Raw genomic sequence first — 13,693 nt, forward strand, 5'->3', positions numbered from 1 at the left:
TGTTGTGGTCGAGCGGCCACTGCAGAAACCATATTGTGTAATAGACATGATGTTATCCCGTGCCCACTCCGGAAGTCTCTGCAATACAATTCTCCCCACTAATTTAGCCATAGAATTAATTAGGGAGATAGGCCTATAGCAAACTGGGCTATCCCTATCCCCTTTTTTGAATATAGGCACAATAGTGGAAAGCCCCCAGGATAATGGACAACCGACTCTAGCGGCTGCGTTGATAACCGCCACAATAATCGGAGCCCAGAAGTTGGGATCAGATTTAAAAATATCGGGAGGTATCCCATCAGGGCCTGGGGTTTTTCCCGCTGTGAGTCCCTCTATCCCCACTAACACCTCTCCTCTACTAACATTAAGACATGTGCCCCCTTTAATGGGCTCGAAATGTATAGTATTAGCCTCGGTGCCCCCATTCAGTTTTTTAAAATGAGCAACCCACTCTTCCTTTGTTATAACACCTTCTAATCCCTCTCCCGGATCTTGCACCAGGAAGGGTTTCTTAAGCATCGCCCAAAATCTGGCGCTGTTTTTCAGTGTTTGAGGTTCCAGGATCTCAGTCCAAGCCTCATTCTTCAGTGCTTCCTTCCTTGAGGCAATGACTGATTTATACTCTTTACGTGACCTTTGAACTATTTCTTGGTTTTACTGATAGAGCAGCTCTAAGGTCACGGGCAGCTTTAGAGCATTCCTTATTGAACCACCTCGGGCCCTCCCGCCCCGACTCTTTGCTGGTTCTGTCATTAAGGTAGCTATTTTATCTGTTAAGCTCTGAAAGTCAGACAGAACCTGTGTTGGATCGGAGTCAGCCTGTGTGCATCTATTAATTGCAACACTACAGGTGTCTTTATTGTTCTGATATATGAGGTCCGGGGTACACATAGACCATTTTAAACGACGTCTGCCATCAGTAGTCGTTACCCTACCCCTGGACAAATTGCAGCTTGCACTAGCCAGCCAGGGCCCCCTTAGGTGTATAGTGAGTGGATTATGATCACTAAATGCATTATTCTCAATAGTGAATGGATCCACAAAAACCTGCATGGACAAGGTTAACAACATATAGTCAATGTAAGTCCCTTTACCATGCCCTTTGAATATCGGGGTAACAAAGCGCTTTCTGGGGTTACACAATACCATTGTTAAAGTAAGACCATGATAATTAAGAAAATCATTAAAAAGGTCCCCCCTCCATGGTATGTTCCAAATGCAGTCCCTTCAGTCTAGGGCAATGAATTTCCTGAAGGTTTTTCATTAGGGGGTCACCACAAGGGTGAACGTTAAAATCACCCATGATCAATAGGTTGTGTGAACAATCCCTCATTGAGGTGCTAACATAGTTATTTAAAATTTCTAGATTACCATGAGCTGTGCCAATATTGATAGAATTGTAAAAATTGATCAGACCAACCTTGCAATTGCCCGCAGTTAAGACTAGGCCTTGTATACCGGGGTTACTTGATGCCCTTCTGTCAATTGAACATGTCAATGCTACCGAGATAAACATTATCATGCCCCCCTTAGGCCTCCCCCGGCTTCCTGGTATAGCAGGTACAAAGTATGACTTATATCCTTCAATGAAAATTTCACATTTTACTAACCAGGTCTCTTGAAGGCATATAATCTGAAAGCCCCTGATGTATGATAGCCAGCTCTCATCTTGCATTTTAGTTTCCAGGCCCGCCACATTCCAGCAAATAACATTGTTTTTATGTATTGTGGGTGGTATCGCCTCTGCAGGCTGTCCTACAGGAGACCGTACAATACTCTGACCATCCGGCACCACCAGTCAGTCGCATGCGTCCAACCCTGAAAACATTTCAAAGTGATTATGTGTGGCAACATTGTACCCTCTCATGCTCTGATTAACGGCATTAACATTTTGCGCCGGTGTCTGCCATCCATTCATCCCAGGAGTGCTATTATTATACATGTATGGAACCGCAGAGATTGGTGACTGGGTGTGAGATGTAAGCCTGTACCTTCGGGGGTCTTTGGGGGATTTCTGGTCAGGAGCATAAAAGTAGCCCAAAGGGCGCACGCAAACGCTGTTTGCATTGTATACTAACGAAGATGAACGCAGTAGAACTGTAGCGACATGTTGGGGATGCTTGAAGTTGACAACCACACAATCCCCAGTAGTCGCCTTACTCGAAGGGCTAACCCAATTGACCCTTTCAGTAGTAATAATTTGGTCATAGTAATGAGTTGGGTAGCCACAATTTTTATTTAACCACGCCACCGTTTTATTTTTTAGTGAGTCATGAGACTCTCCATGTGGTTGGGCTGATAGTTCTTCGTGGCATGGGACATTCGTTAACACCACCACATATGGCACACAGTCTGGAGGGAGGTTTACATTCCTAAGTTTTGCCCTCTGCGGAGGAGATGGTCGAATACTCAGGGGTACCGGGACCTGTCTATTTGGCTGGGTTACTGATGCTGGAGCTAGAACCGCCCCAGCACCTACCTGTCCTTGGGAATTCGGCTGCTGCCCACTGTCCCCCCTAACTGCATTCTCCTTCCCGCCCCTAGCAGGGATAATTTTTGGGGCTGTAACTACTGGGACGGGAGCCAAATGTGCCGCCACCAGACCTCCCAACCTTTCTACCTCAGAAGCTACTACTTCCAGTCTAGATAGTATTGGGCTGATTAATTCTGTAAATTTCTCCTCCAACTTCCATACTATTGTATTTATCAAGGTCTCTAAGTTGGAGGCAGATACAGTTATACTTCCCTCCTTATTGCCCTCTTGGTTGTTTCCTCCTATAACAGAATCACTTATAATGTTTGCGTTACTAGCTTTACTAGTGTTAAGTGGGTTAGTGTGAGATTTTGTTTTAGAAGTTTTCCCCCCACGCCTCCCTTGAGTCTTTCTGCACTTCCTCACTGGCCTTGGCGTAGGAGGGGCCTCAACTTGATCTTCCTCAACTGAATCTTCCTCAGATGTATTATGCAAGTCTGCGGGCACCTCTGTGTGTACCTGTACCTGCACCACTGTCCTAGACCCCCCTGCACTATGTAGATTAGGGTCGGCTTCTGAAGTGCCTTCTGTTATTGAAATAGGCACATTTTCCAAGGGGGGGGGAGGTTATTGCGGCCTAAGGAGGCCCTACGTTCGTTATTTATTTGACTAACTTTTTTTACCAGGAAGTTGTCCATAGTGACCAGACCAGCTGCTGGTGGTTCACAGGTCAATCTGGGCATTATGACTAACACTATATGCTCCGGCCCCCAATGATCATAATGAATCCTGTGATACTTAGATCCAATGCAACAGTTAACCACAAAATTAAAAACAGATTAAATATGTCCAGAGTCTCACTTGAATTGACTTGTTCCTATGCTGGATTCAGGGTCTATAGCCCGTCCCGGCCTCTTCCGGCCACTGAGGGCCAAAGAGGGCCCGCCCTTTGCCCGGGCTTAGCCCCGGGCGCGACTCGCGGGGCGAGAGGGCGCGGGCTGTTTAGTAGCGCCTCCTGGCGCTCTGCACCCGTCACTGGTGCGCCGCCGCCCCCGAGGCTGCTGGGGGATGTAGTGCCGTTTCCCTCGCGGCTGCCCGATGGCGTGGAAGGTGACCCGCAACCAGGTCGGAGTCCAGGGAGTCTCCCGGTGCTCCCTCTTTGCCTGACACTCTGCCGTTCCCCTCACGGCTGCCCGTTGGCGTGGTAAGTGTCTGCCTACTGCCCCCGCTGTGCTTGCTGCCGCGGGCTGTTTAGTAGCACCTCCTGGCGCTCTGCACCCATCACTGGATACCTCAACTTGCCTCCAGATTGCATGAATATTATCAAAGAGGCAAGGAAACCCACTACCAGAGCATGCTATGCAGCGAAGTGGAAACGTTTCGTCATTTACTGTAATAACAGTGACATTAACCCACTTGATGCTTCCATTCAAAACATCATTTGCTACCTATTGCACCTACAACGGTGCAATTTAGCCTTTTCATCCATCAGAATACACCTAGCTGCGTTAGCGGCATATCTGCAAAACAGGCAACACCTTTCACTTTTAGGGTGCCAGCAATTAAAGCGTTTATGGAAGGACTTAAACGCATAATTCCTCCAAGACACCCACCTTCACCAGTCTGGAATCTAAACGTTGTCTTAACCAGACTAACGGGACCACCTTTTGATCCACTGCACTCATGCGAACTACAATTTCTTACTTGGAAAGTGGCTTTCCTTATTGCCATTACTTCGCTGCGAAGAGTTAGTGAGCTGCAAGCCCTAACTATTCAAGAGCCATTCATTCAAGTACATGCGAATGGAGTAGTTCTTAGAACAAACCCTAAATTCATGCCTAAGGTGGTATCCCACTTCCATATAAATCAAACTATAGAACTGCCAGTGTTCTTTCAGAACCCACAGACAGTAGCCGACAGGGCCTTGCATACCCTAGACGTCAAAAGAGCTCTGCTATATTACAAAGACAGAACTAAAACATTTCGGAAAACAAAACAATTGTTTGTTGCCTTCTCAGCACAACACAAGGGTAACCCTATTTCAAAATCGGGTATAGCCAGATGGATAGTTAAGTGCGTCCAAATATGTTATCTAAAGGCAAAACGCACCTTCACAGTTCCCCCTAGAGCGCATTCCACACGCAAGCTAGGGGCATCCATGGCTTTCCTGGGAAATATTCCTTTACACGAAATTTGTAGAGCAGCCACATGGTCAACCACACATACATTTACAAAACACTATTGTGTAGATGTACATTCCAAACAGCAAGCAGCCGTGGGACAGGCTGTTCTCAAAACTCTTTTTCAGACTGCTGCAGCTGACACAGGTGGCCACCGCTAAGGGAGATACTGCTATACATTCTATGCACAGATATGAATTCAGCAACCCACATGCCTCGAACGGAATATGCTATTTACCAGTATGCATCTGTTCTTGGCATGTAGGGCTGCTGACATTCATATTGCCCGCCCACCTACCCGGTGCCTGTCGCAACTGCAGCATTCACTCTTTGTATGGACATCTCTTACTGTACTATACTCCATCTCTGCCACAATGGCGAAAAACAATCTGAGGATGGAGAGGATGCCCATGCGCACTGTAGTCCAAGCGAGAAGCCACCTATCTCGTGATACTTCGAAGACTCTTTCAGGACAACAATGTGCAATCATCCGGACCCAACACTAGGCGGCGATCTATGCACAGATATGAATGTCAGCAGCCCTACATGCCAAGAACAGATGCATACTGGTAAGTAGCATATTCCATAAGGGGTGATGAAATAACTCAACTGTACTTCTGAAAAATACTGCAACTCGCTTCTCCATTGTATACCCCTGTAAAGGCACTCACCCTTTGACCTTGTTCCTTCATACAGTATCAAAACTAATTTGTGACTTGAAATGTCCTTGTGTGCAGTTGGAGAGTATTTTTTCGTATTATACATGTTTAGGTGCTTTTAATGTATAAACTGAAGTGATATAAAAAAAGTATTTCACTGGACCTGTGAAATAGGTAACATATCACACAGATCCCAGTGAAATATGGGTTTCATCATCATGAGTCAACAAACCACTGCAGAGCTCTACTGATGTCCAGCCAAAAGAATTATTTTAGTGGGAGACCATATCATTCAGAAAGGTTTAAATGATGCAGTAAGAAAGTTCAAATTCAGTGACAAATTCTCTGACACTCTTATTTATTTATTTATTTATTTTTATCCATTTGACCTACAAACATTCTCTGTTGAAATTGTTGACTAATTCATAAATAAAGCGCTAAATGTAACTGAATTGCATAATTCCATTCTCTTTGAGTATTCGTTTTATCAATAGTATTCATGAAAGGTTACGCATTCCAATTAGTACTTTTTACCTGAATCTTGAAGAGCACAGCTTCAACGATAAATAGCAAGCCTAAACAAGCCCTAGGGATTCCAAAATACCTTGTTGGTCCCCTTTTTGCAGGTTGTGTGTTTTAAAGGAGCCTGGCTCTTCTGCCTACACATCTTCTGGTTGTTTGACACCTATAGATAGCACGTCATGCTGCACACAACAGGGTATGAGCTGGAGCATGCTCGCATAAGACTAGGTAATAAGAAACTTGTACTGGTTATGGCTTCATCTGACTGCCTTATAAGTCATAAAAGACATCTCGGCACCACTCCTGTTGGCTGCAACAGAGCTCTGAACCGAAGCTAAAGAGATAGGAAGCCCTCAAACCAAGAAAGCATACGCATTCTGATTGTCAAGGGGAAATCGAAAAACCGAGGGGTTTTGCACTGATAGTATTTCTTTTAAAGAAGAGGACCATGATTTAAAAGTACAACAGGGTGCCTATCTTAGAACTAGGGTGAGCTGATATTCTTTTATTAGTCAGTCTAAAAAGTTGATCTGCTCTGTCATTCTAGGAGTGCATTTTTACGATTGTTTAACGCCCTTTAAATATTGGACTCTGGCTTAGTCACAACTCAGCTGCGCGTCATGAAATGGTATTTTGCAATAGATAAATACTACGTACATATGACTGAAGTAATTTGAGAGCTGTGTGCAACAGCATGACTGTGCATATGCTACAGGATATGCGGGCCTCTTGTAGGATGTTGGTGGCTTGGCGATGTTGCTAGTCTTGACATTAGAGTTTAATATGCGCCTGATAAGTTATCAGTGGAGTTGCTCTGACTCAAATAGTATATTGATAATTCGAGATTACATACTAAAATGGTATTTTTTTATCACTAGAATACATCTGGACAAGCTCTCTTTGAAGAGGATGCGAGTTAAAATGTAAATTATCAAAAGTGGATGCTTAACAGCCTGGCAATGAGATAAACCAGTCATGTACACGCTAATTTTATGTCTAACACTCTACAGAAAACCTATGATTTATTTCTATAGGGCAAAGCAATTGGTATTACAAGTGTTGGGCATGGTGAAGCACGTGAATACAGTGTTCCTAAACGGAACGAAGCTCATTTAACCTCTTGTCCTGCACTCTGTATGTTGGACTCTGATTCTCAAGATGGATTGTTGTTAAGGATAATCTCTGTTTTTGTATCTTCATCCCACTTTCAAAAAGGCCCCAGTGCTTTGAGTGGTTCAGAGTCCATTGCCATTCCCCCTCCTACTTCCTTGCAGTCATGAATACAGAAAAAGCTACACGTGTGGAGAGAAGATGGAAGGAGGCAGATTATGGGTTGGGAGTGCTGAGAGATGAAGGGCGTGAGTTTTGAGTGTCCAGAATTTAGTTCTGGGCACATCGGACATACTATGGTGTCAATTGTTATTCTTGTATATGATCATTGTTTTTGGTTTGGTTGTTGTTCCTGTACATGATTGTTGGGTTTTGCTCCCCTTGAGTCGTTGTGCTCCATCGTCTAGCACATACTTCGTTCACCCAGGTGTATGTTAGATTCCCCATTTTAGACTAATGTTCTGATTTGTTACCTTTGCCTCAAATTGTAAAGCGCTCTGATATCCTTCGGGATCAAGTTTGCGCTATATAAAACTTTATAAATAAATGGCACTGGAGTCCAGCTATCCTGGCTCGTGAGGGGTGAAACCCCTGAACAGGTCCGAGGATGCTGGTTTCCAGTCCAGGGAGGACTTGGCTTGGCAGTTCGGGCTGGACTGTTCCCATGAGGAGCAGGGTCAAGACTCATTTGCATATGGTTGGGTATAAACTGGAATGGCATGGGGAGCAAATAAATAATGGATTTAGGCCCAGATCTCTGTACTGCGATGAATGTTTGACATTGTTCAACATTCTATCCATCACATTTTTTTTTTGCACTTATCTCCTCTGTGGCTTTCATTAAGGCTGTTTCTATGCTATGCCCAAATCGAAAACCAAAGTACTTTGTGTCAAGTAGCTGTTTATCGTGCATGTACTGGCTACGCTGAGTGTTCATAACTTTTTCCACAGTTTTTGCTGGAAGAGGGTCCGAGATATTGGACGATAGTTGTTGGGATAAACTGGGGTTTTTTTTATCAAAAGGGAGTATGGAGGCTCTTTTCCATTAGGAAGGAAAAACTCCTGTGCTAAACATGAAATTAAAAATTACCCAGAAATTTGTCCCTAACAGGTCGGGACTGCTTTTAGTGCTGATGGACGGAAGAGATCTCGGGGGGCACTAGACTTTGCGCTGTTAACCATTTTGGCTACCTGATCCGAAGTGACTAGGAGAAATTCAGTAAAAGGCAACTGGCTGGAGTTAGCCTGATTGATATCCACCAAACCCTCTAGATGCAAGAGGACTCGAATTCCGAGTAGATTTTGTTTACTTTATCCCTAAAATTGTGTGCTAGTGTTTTACAGAAGGTTTGAGAAGGATTCATTATTTTACTGCCTGATAGGGAAGAAAGCTTAGAGACAATTTGAAAAAAAAAACTTTTTGACAAGTCTATTTTTTGTGTAAAAATGTTGCACTTTTCCTTAAACAGTACATTTTTGTATTTGGACAGAGCAAGTTTGTATGCATTTTTCTCATGCGAGTCGTATTGTAAGCACCACCTTTCTTGCATCCTGCAGTTTTGCTTTTCTAAACTAAGGGCCTCTTAGAACCAGGGTTCAGAGGGTTTATTCCTATTTTAGAGGATGTTTTTTGAGGCGGCGTTAAGTCAGTCAGAATATTGTTGGCAGGCTTGTTCCGTTTCAGTTGAGTAAATAAGTTGTGTCTGTGTTAAATGTTGAGTGAGAACAGTAATTGCCAATTTTCTTCCATGGCCGAATCAGAAGGGGGTGATAGGAGTCTGGGCTTGAAAGACAGGTTTGTGTGACATACTCTGTGCCAGTGAAATTTCAGCTCCTCCTCTAGCCAGTTACATTCAAGGTGGACTTTGAAAACTAAATTAAAGGACGGATGATCCGAGGTTGAACACAGTAGTGATGGGACTCTGCTAACTCTTAAATAATGGACATTGTTAAAAATGGCAGTGGAATCTGATAACAACCTTTGATAATCACAAAGAGAAAGCTTTCCAGGTAAAGCATTATTAGCAAAACCAGGAGCGAATTGGTATTCGATTAGATTCGCTGTGTTATCTGTAGGCACCGTTATTAATGCCCACTTCTCATCACGAATCATAGATATGTTGGTCATTTCCTAATCATGCAAGAAGAGTGTGGAATGCCCGCTGGTTGGAAGGTGTCCGTGGTAAAAGTGAACAAAAAGAGCCAAGCTGGTGAAGTCAGAGTTATTTCCACAAAGTAGAGTGACTAAAGCACCATGCTTATCAAAACTCTCCAGTATCCCTCCAGTCTGCACAGCAATGAAACAAGACTGAGTTGAGAGAGCAGGAAATACATTTGAATCCGAGACTTCTGAGACCAGGTGTATAACCTCATTCTATGGACAGTGTTGAACCAATGGAGGACATGACACATATGGAACTTAAGGGGCTGGACCTTCAACTGTAAAAACCTATGCATACGATGTCCCACTTACATCTAATATGAAAACAATAACTTTATACCACATACCTTCCATGAACATCTGCTGAAGCGATGACTTTGGCTTCACAGGAGCTTCTCGGGGCGGGGTTTCCAGCTTTTTTACCTTATCTAGAGGCTTTTGCTTTGGAGGGGAACGTTTAAGGTTGACCAGCACCTTCTTCGCCAAAGGCACCTCGAGCTCAGTCTGTGTGCCTATGGTTGTTCTTGTCATTCTTTTCTTCTTCGAGGCAGCAATGTCTCGAGCTAGCCTTTTCTTCACTGCTCCGATTTTACTTGCAAGAATTATGACTCTCACCGACTGATTTGCAAGCTCGTCAGCTGACCTCAAATATTTTTGCCACTCTGATACCTTTGACCTATAATATTTATAAAACACAAGAAAATAAAAAGTTGGATTTTGCAGGTAAACATACATTTACAGAACTATGTTCATATACCATCTGTTCAGTTAGCATTCTGAAACAATTACATCATGCATGTTGCCTTCAAACAAAGTTACCTTTGAGGTTACTTCAATATTCACACTACATTTTCTTATTTACATTCCTTGACACTGTACAGATAAACTGCTAAAACCAAAACTGTGCATCACTAACTTTAGCACATGTATTCTGCCCATATTTATAACACCCCATAAAAAATATCAGAGACAAAGGGGGGGGGTGTAGACAGTCCCTCCAAGTAGTAATCTCATTATAAGATTATCAAAGATCTACTTGAGATTTATGACAGAATGGCACAGTCCATAGTACAAATATATCCTTTTATCGACCCATTCAAAATACACTTATACTGAAAACACACTGCCATTTTCCTTGTGGTGGCACTCACTAAATCACCATTCAGATGTCCCCCAATCTACTTATGTCTGTCAGTTGCTGGTGTTTATTTGTAGAACCATTCGCTCTAAGAAGGTCCCCAAAGACTCAACTGTTCGGTAAATTTCAAAAAGCAGCAAAATTTTGCACGTCTGCCTTTCAGCCATGGCCTCACAATTGCCTAAGCATACCAGAACACATACATGCAGCCCTCTATAAGCACCTAATAAAGCGTGTACAAAGGCACACCGATACCTGTACGTCAGAGATGCCCAAGCCTTTGTTTTCCATCATGCTCAGGTGAAAAAATGCCATTGAACATCGAGTATCGACAAAAGAGACACTTTACTAAATAACTAGTGCATGATACTGATCAGGTCAGAAAAATGGATAAGTAACATCATAGCAACCTGATGCCTACACGTGGATCATGCTTGGTAGACGCCCGCTTGGTGTTTGACGAAATCCTTTTCGTTCGAGATTTGCGCGGACGACGGCCTCTCTTCGTGCCATTTTGTGATACACCATCTTTGGACTGAGAATCCTCCTCATCGGAATCATAGATCTCAGAGAGCAGCAGCAGCGCACTGCGGGGCTCTGCCGCTGGGTCAGTAGGACTTTGAGATTCGGAGCTGGACTTGGATGGCGCAGTAGGTTTTGGACTTGAAAGCTCACCCGCTTGCTTGACCTTGCTAAACTCGGCTAACTTCATTTGGTAGAATTCGTAGGCTGGATGGTCTTTCTGATTCAAAAACCTACGAAACAGAAAAGGCATCTAGCAGTTACACGTACTTCCATACATAATGAGCTGGATAAAAATCTAACCCAACAATGCGAGCGGAGGTTGTCATCATATATTAAAACCTACATAGGGGTGATGACATATTTATGGCACAAAACAAGTTTGATACACCTCAGACATAACCTATTTGATAATCAGTACTTTTTAAAATGTGTGCTGCCCATACACACCACCTCGAGGTTTTGGGACGAGGATTTAAGCTTTCAGAGTAACTTTAACTGTTTCAAAGACAAACCAATAGCACTGAGCTAATGTACACTGCAAAATGTTCTTTTAAAATATAAAACTAACAAATGTGCTTTTCTCCAAGATGCTACCTCTATTCTAAATTGAAATGTTTTGGTGTGCTCAGAATACTTAACAATTTATCAAATAATTCACAGGAAATAGGCCAATGTTTTTGCAGGACCTCTGACTAAATAATTCTAGTGCGTAACTGATCAAGGAACACACTTGTGATATAGGATAGATCTCCTGTATACAAAGAGAATCCCAAGGGAATCTCTAAGCTTTATTTCTGGAAAATGATACCGTTGGTCGAGCGTGATGAGTGTAAACTGCAGAATTTAGGAAGCCCAACTCACTTCTTTTGTATGCACTGAGACAAATATTGTTATCATGTTATCCCAGAGGAGATGGGGGCTGAATGGGAACAAACTGGCTACAGAGGCATTAGGGCTACTTACCAGAACTGTGGATTAGCAGCTTCAGCTTTAGTAAAACGTTCCTTTTCTGGTCCCATCCTAACAACAAATCGAGCCAATTTCTCGGCAGCGTCCCTGGTTTTAGCATCAACTGCAAGTGAAAAAAATAAACTACTTTTGAGACTCTCAATATGTTAACAACACCAACGTTTCAAGGTCGCAACCAACGCAGTTAAATAATGCCTGCTGATGCCGCGAGCTGAAAGTGCACAATGCAGGAAAATTGACAGGAGTTGCCAAATGCTGTGACAATGGCTTTGGGAGCCAAAACATGTATAAAATTACAAATGTACAGCATCGCATGAGAACTAGATGAACATTACCACTGCACTGCTAATGAACAAACTTGTTCTCTTATACTGTACTTGTGTTGTGCTACTTATAAACTGTTCTGTACTCATACTGCACTACTTATAAGTTGTACAGTCTCTGTACTCCTACTACACTGCACATGAAGTGTGTAACTACAGTCACTGGAGTGATACTGCATAGATTATATACGGTTTACTGAAAGGTCCCCTACACTACTTAAGGAAGGAGGCAGCGACTGCAGCCTTGGCCTTAGCAAGCAGGTTCCAAGAGGCGCCTGATCAAACTATACTGCTATAGATGGAAGCTTCAAGAGCACGCTGTCTGCACATTTTAAGCGGAGTTGTGCATGTAGATTCTCTACGTGTCTCACCGAAGAGCCCATAACTGGACAAAACCCCTGAGGCACGTCACCTCTGGTAATGTCCATCTCAGTGTCAGTCAACAGAGGAGGAGGAGGTATTGAATTGGGGAGTTCTGTTTAGGCCAGAACCACAGATTAGCCCTGGTCCAACTATGGATAGAGAATGCTTCCTCCAACTCAAGGTGAAGGATGGAGGAACAAATGTACAAAAGCAGCTTGACAATGAGAATTACCAACAGATGTGAATCTACAGATGCAAGGACAGGAATTTATTTAAGTGTCCACCTATAACGGTACATAAATGCGTTACTAATGGTTTATCAGCTAACTTCACCAGGGAACACGAGTCTTCTTCACCTGGCACCCACAACAATGCCTACAGTTTTATATTTCAACCCCAGACTAACTTCTAACAAAATACCCAATGAAGCAGACATCAGTGGAGCCAAAATTCTATCACGTTTAAAAAGCAATAAAAACAAGCATTTACAATGCAATAGGTCTCGCATTATTAAAGTTTGAGCTATTGGCCTTGTAAATGACAATGCCTTTTATTCCGTTGCATCGGTGCGTAAAAAAACACTTTGTACTTATAGTCCATGCTTATGAGAAGCAAGGCTGGCAATCTCTTTTACTGCCAGCCTTGCTCATCATAAGCAAGGACTATACGTTCAAGGTGCGTGTTGATGCACCGTTTGCAGGTTTTAAAAACAAATGAATACAAGCATTGGCATAGTCAATAGGTCTCGCCTTTGTGACCTTATAAGTATTTAGCCATGCAAATGTTATCTTGGGTGCTACAACATCTATTGTTCTTTAACGTGGAAGCTTTGACACTAAAGGTCACATTATAGCACTGCATTGAGAATTATTTATTTAAAGTGCTATGTTTGTACAACTGGTAGAGTGAACTCACATATCTGGAAGTGCTTTCATATGCGATAATGAAGAAAAAAATATGTTTAGTGAAATAATTAATTTGCTGATCATAGAGTTTAAGCGAGGAAGCCGCAATGCGTCCAATTTTTCTGGTTTCACTTTGTAAAAATCAGCCAATAAATGGGTAGCAATGTGCCTCTTCTTACGCTAAGGTTTGTTTTTATCTTAATGCACGTTTCAAAATATAGCGCAAACTTTACCAGGTTATTGGAGCACTTTACATGAGCATTAATTCCATTACACAAGTTCACACACAATTGTTTATAGGGATGGGGAGATTAGGTGATTTGTCCAGAATCACAGGATGTTGAGCCAATGTCAAGACTCAAACC

At 42.8% G+C, this 13,693-nt stretch overlaps 1 protein-coding gene across 1 annotated transcript in view; it reads right to left on the reverse strand.

The window, feature by feature from the left end:
* The window catches only part of LOC147673147 (uncharacterized), an 83,350-nt gene that overhangs the window by 14,988 nt on the left and 54,669 nt on the right, over positions 1-13,693 (reverse strand). The window contains exons 6-8 of the mRNA XM_086946900.1: positions 11,732-11,840; positions 10,654-10,998; positions 9,453-9,781 (exon numbers count right to left, since the gene is read on the reverse strand). Of these exons, the coding sequence (XP_086803026.1) occupies positions 9,453-9,781; positions 10,654-10,998; positions 11,732-11,840 (783 nt within the window). The remainder of the gene's footprint in view (positions 1-9,452; positions 9,782-10,653; positions 10,999-11,731; positions 11,841-13,693) is intronic.

The sequence above is a fragment of the Lissotriton vulgaris genome, chromosome 12, assembly GCF_964263255.1.
Source record: "Lissotriton vulgaris chromosome 12, aLisVul1.2, whole genome shotgun sequence".
Taxonomy (NCBI): domain Eukaryota; kingdom Metazoa; phylum Chordata; class Amphibia; order Caudata; family Salamandridae; genus Lissotriton; species Lissotriton vulgaris.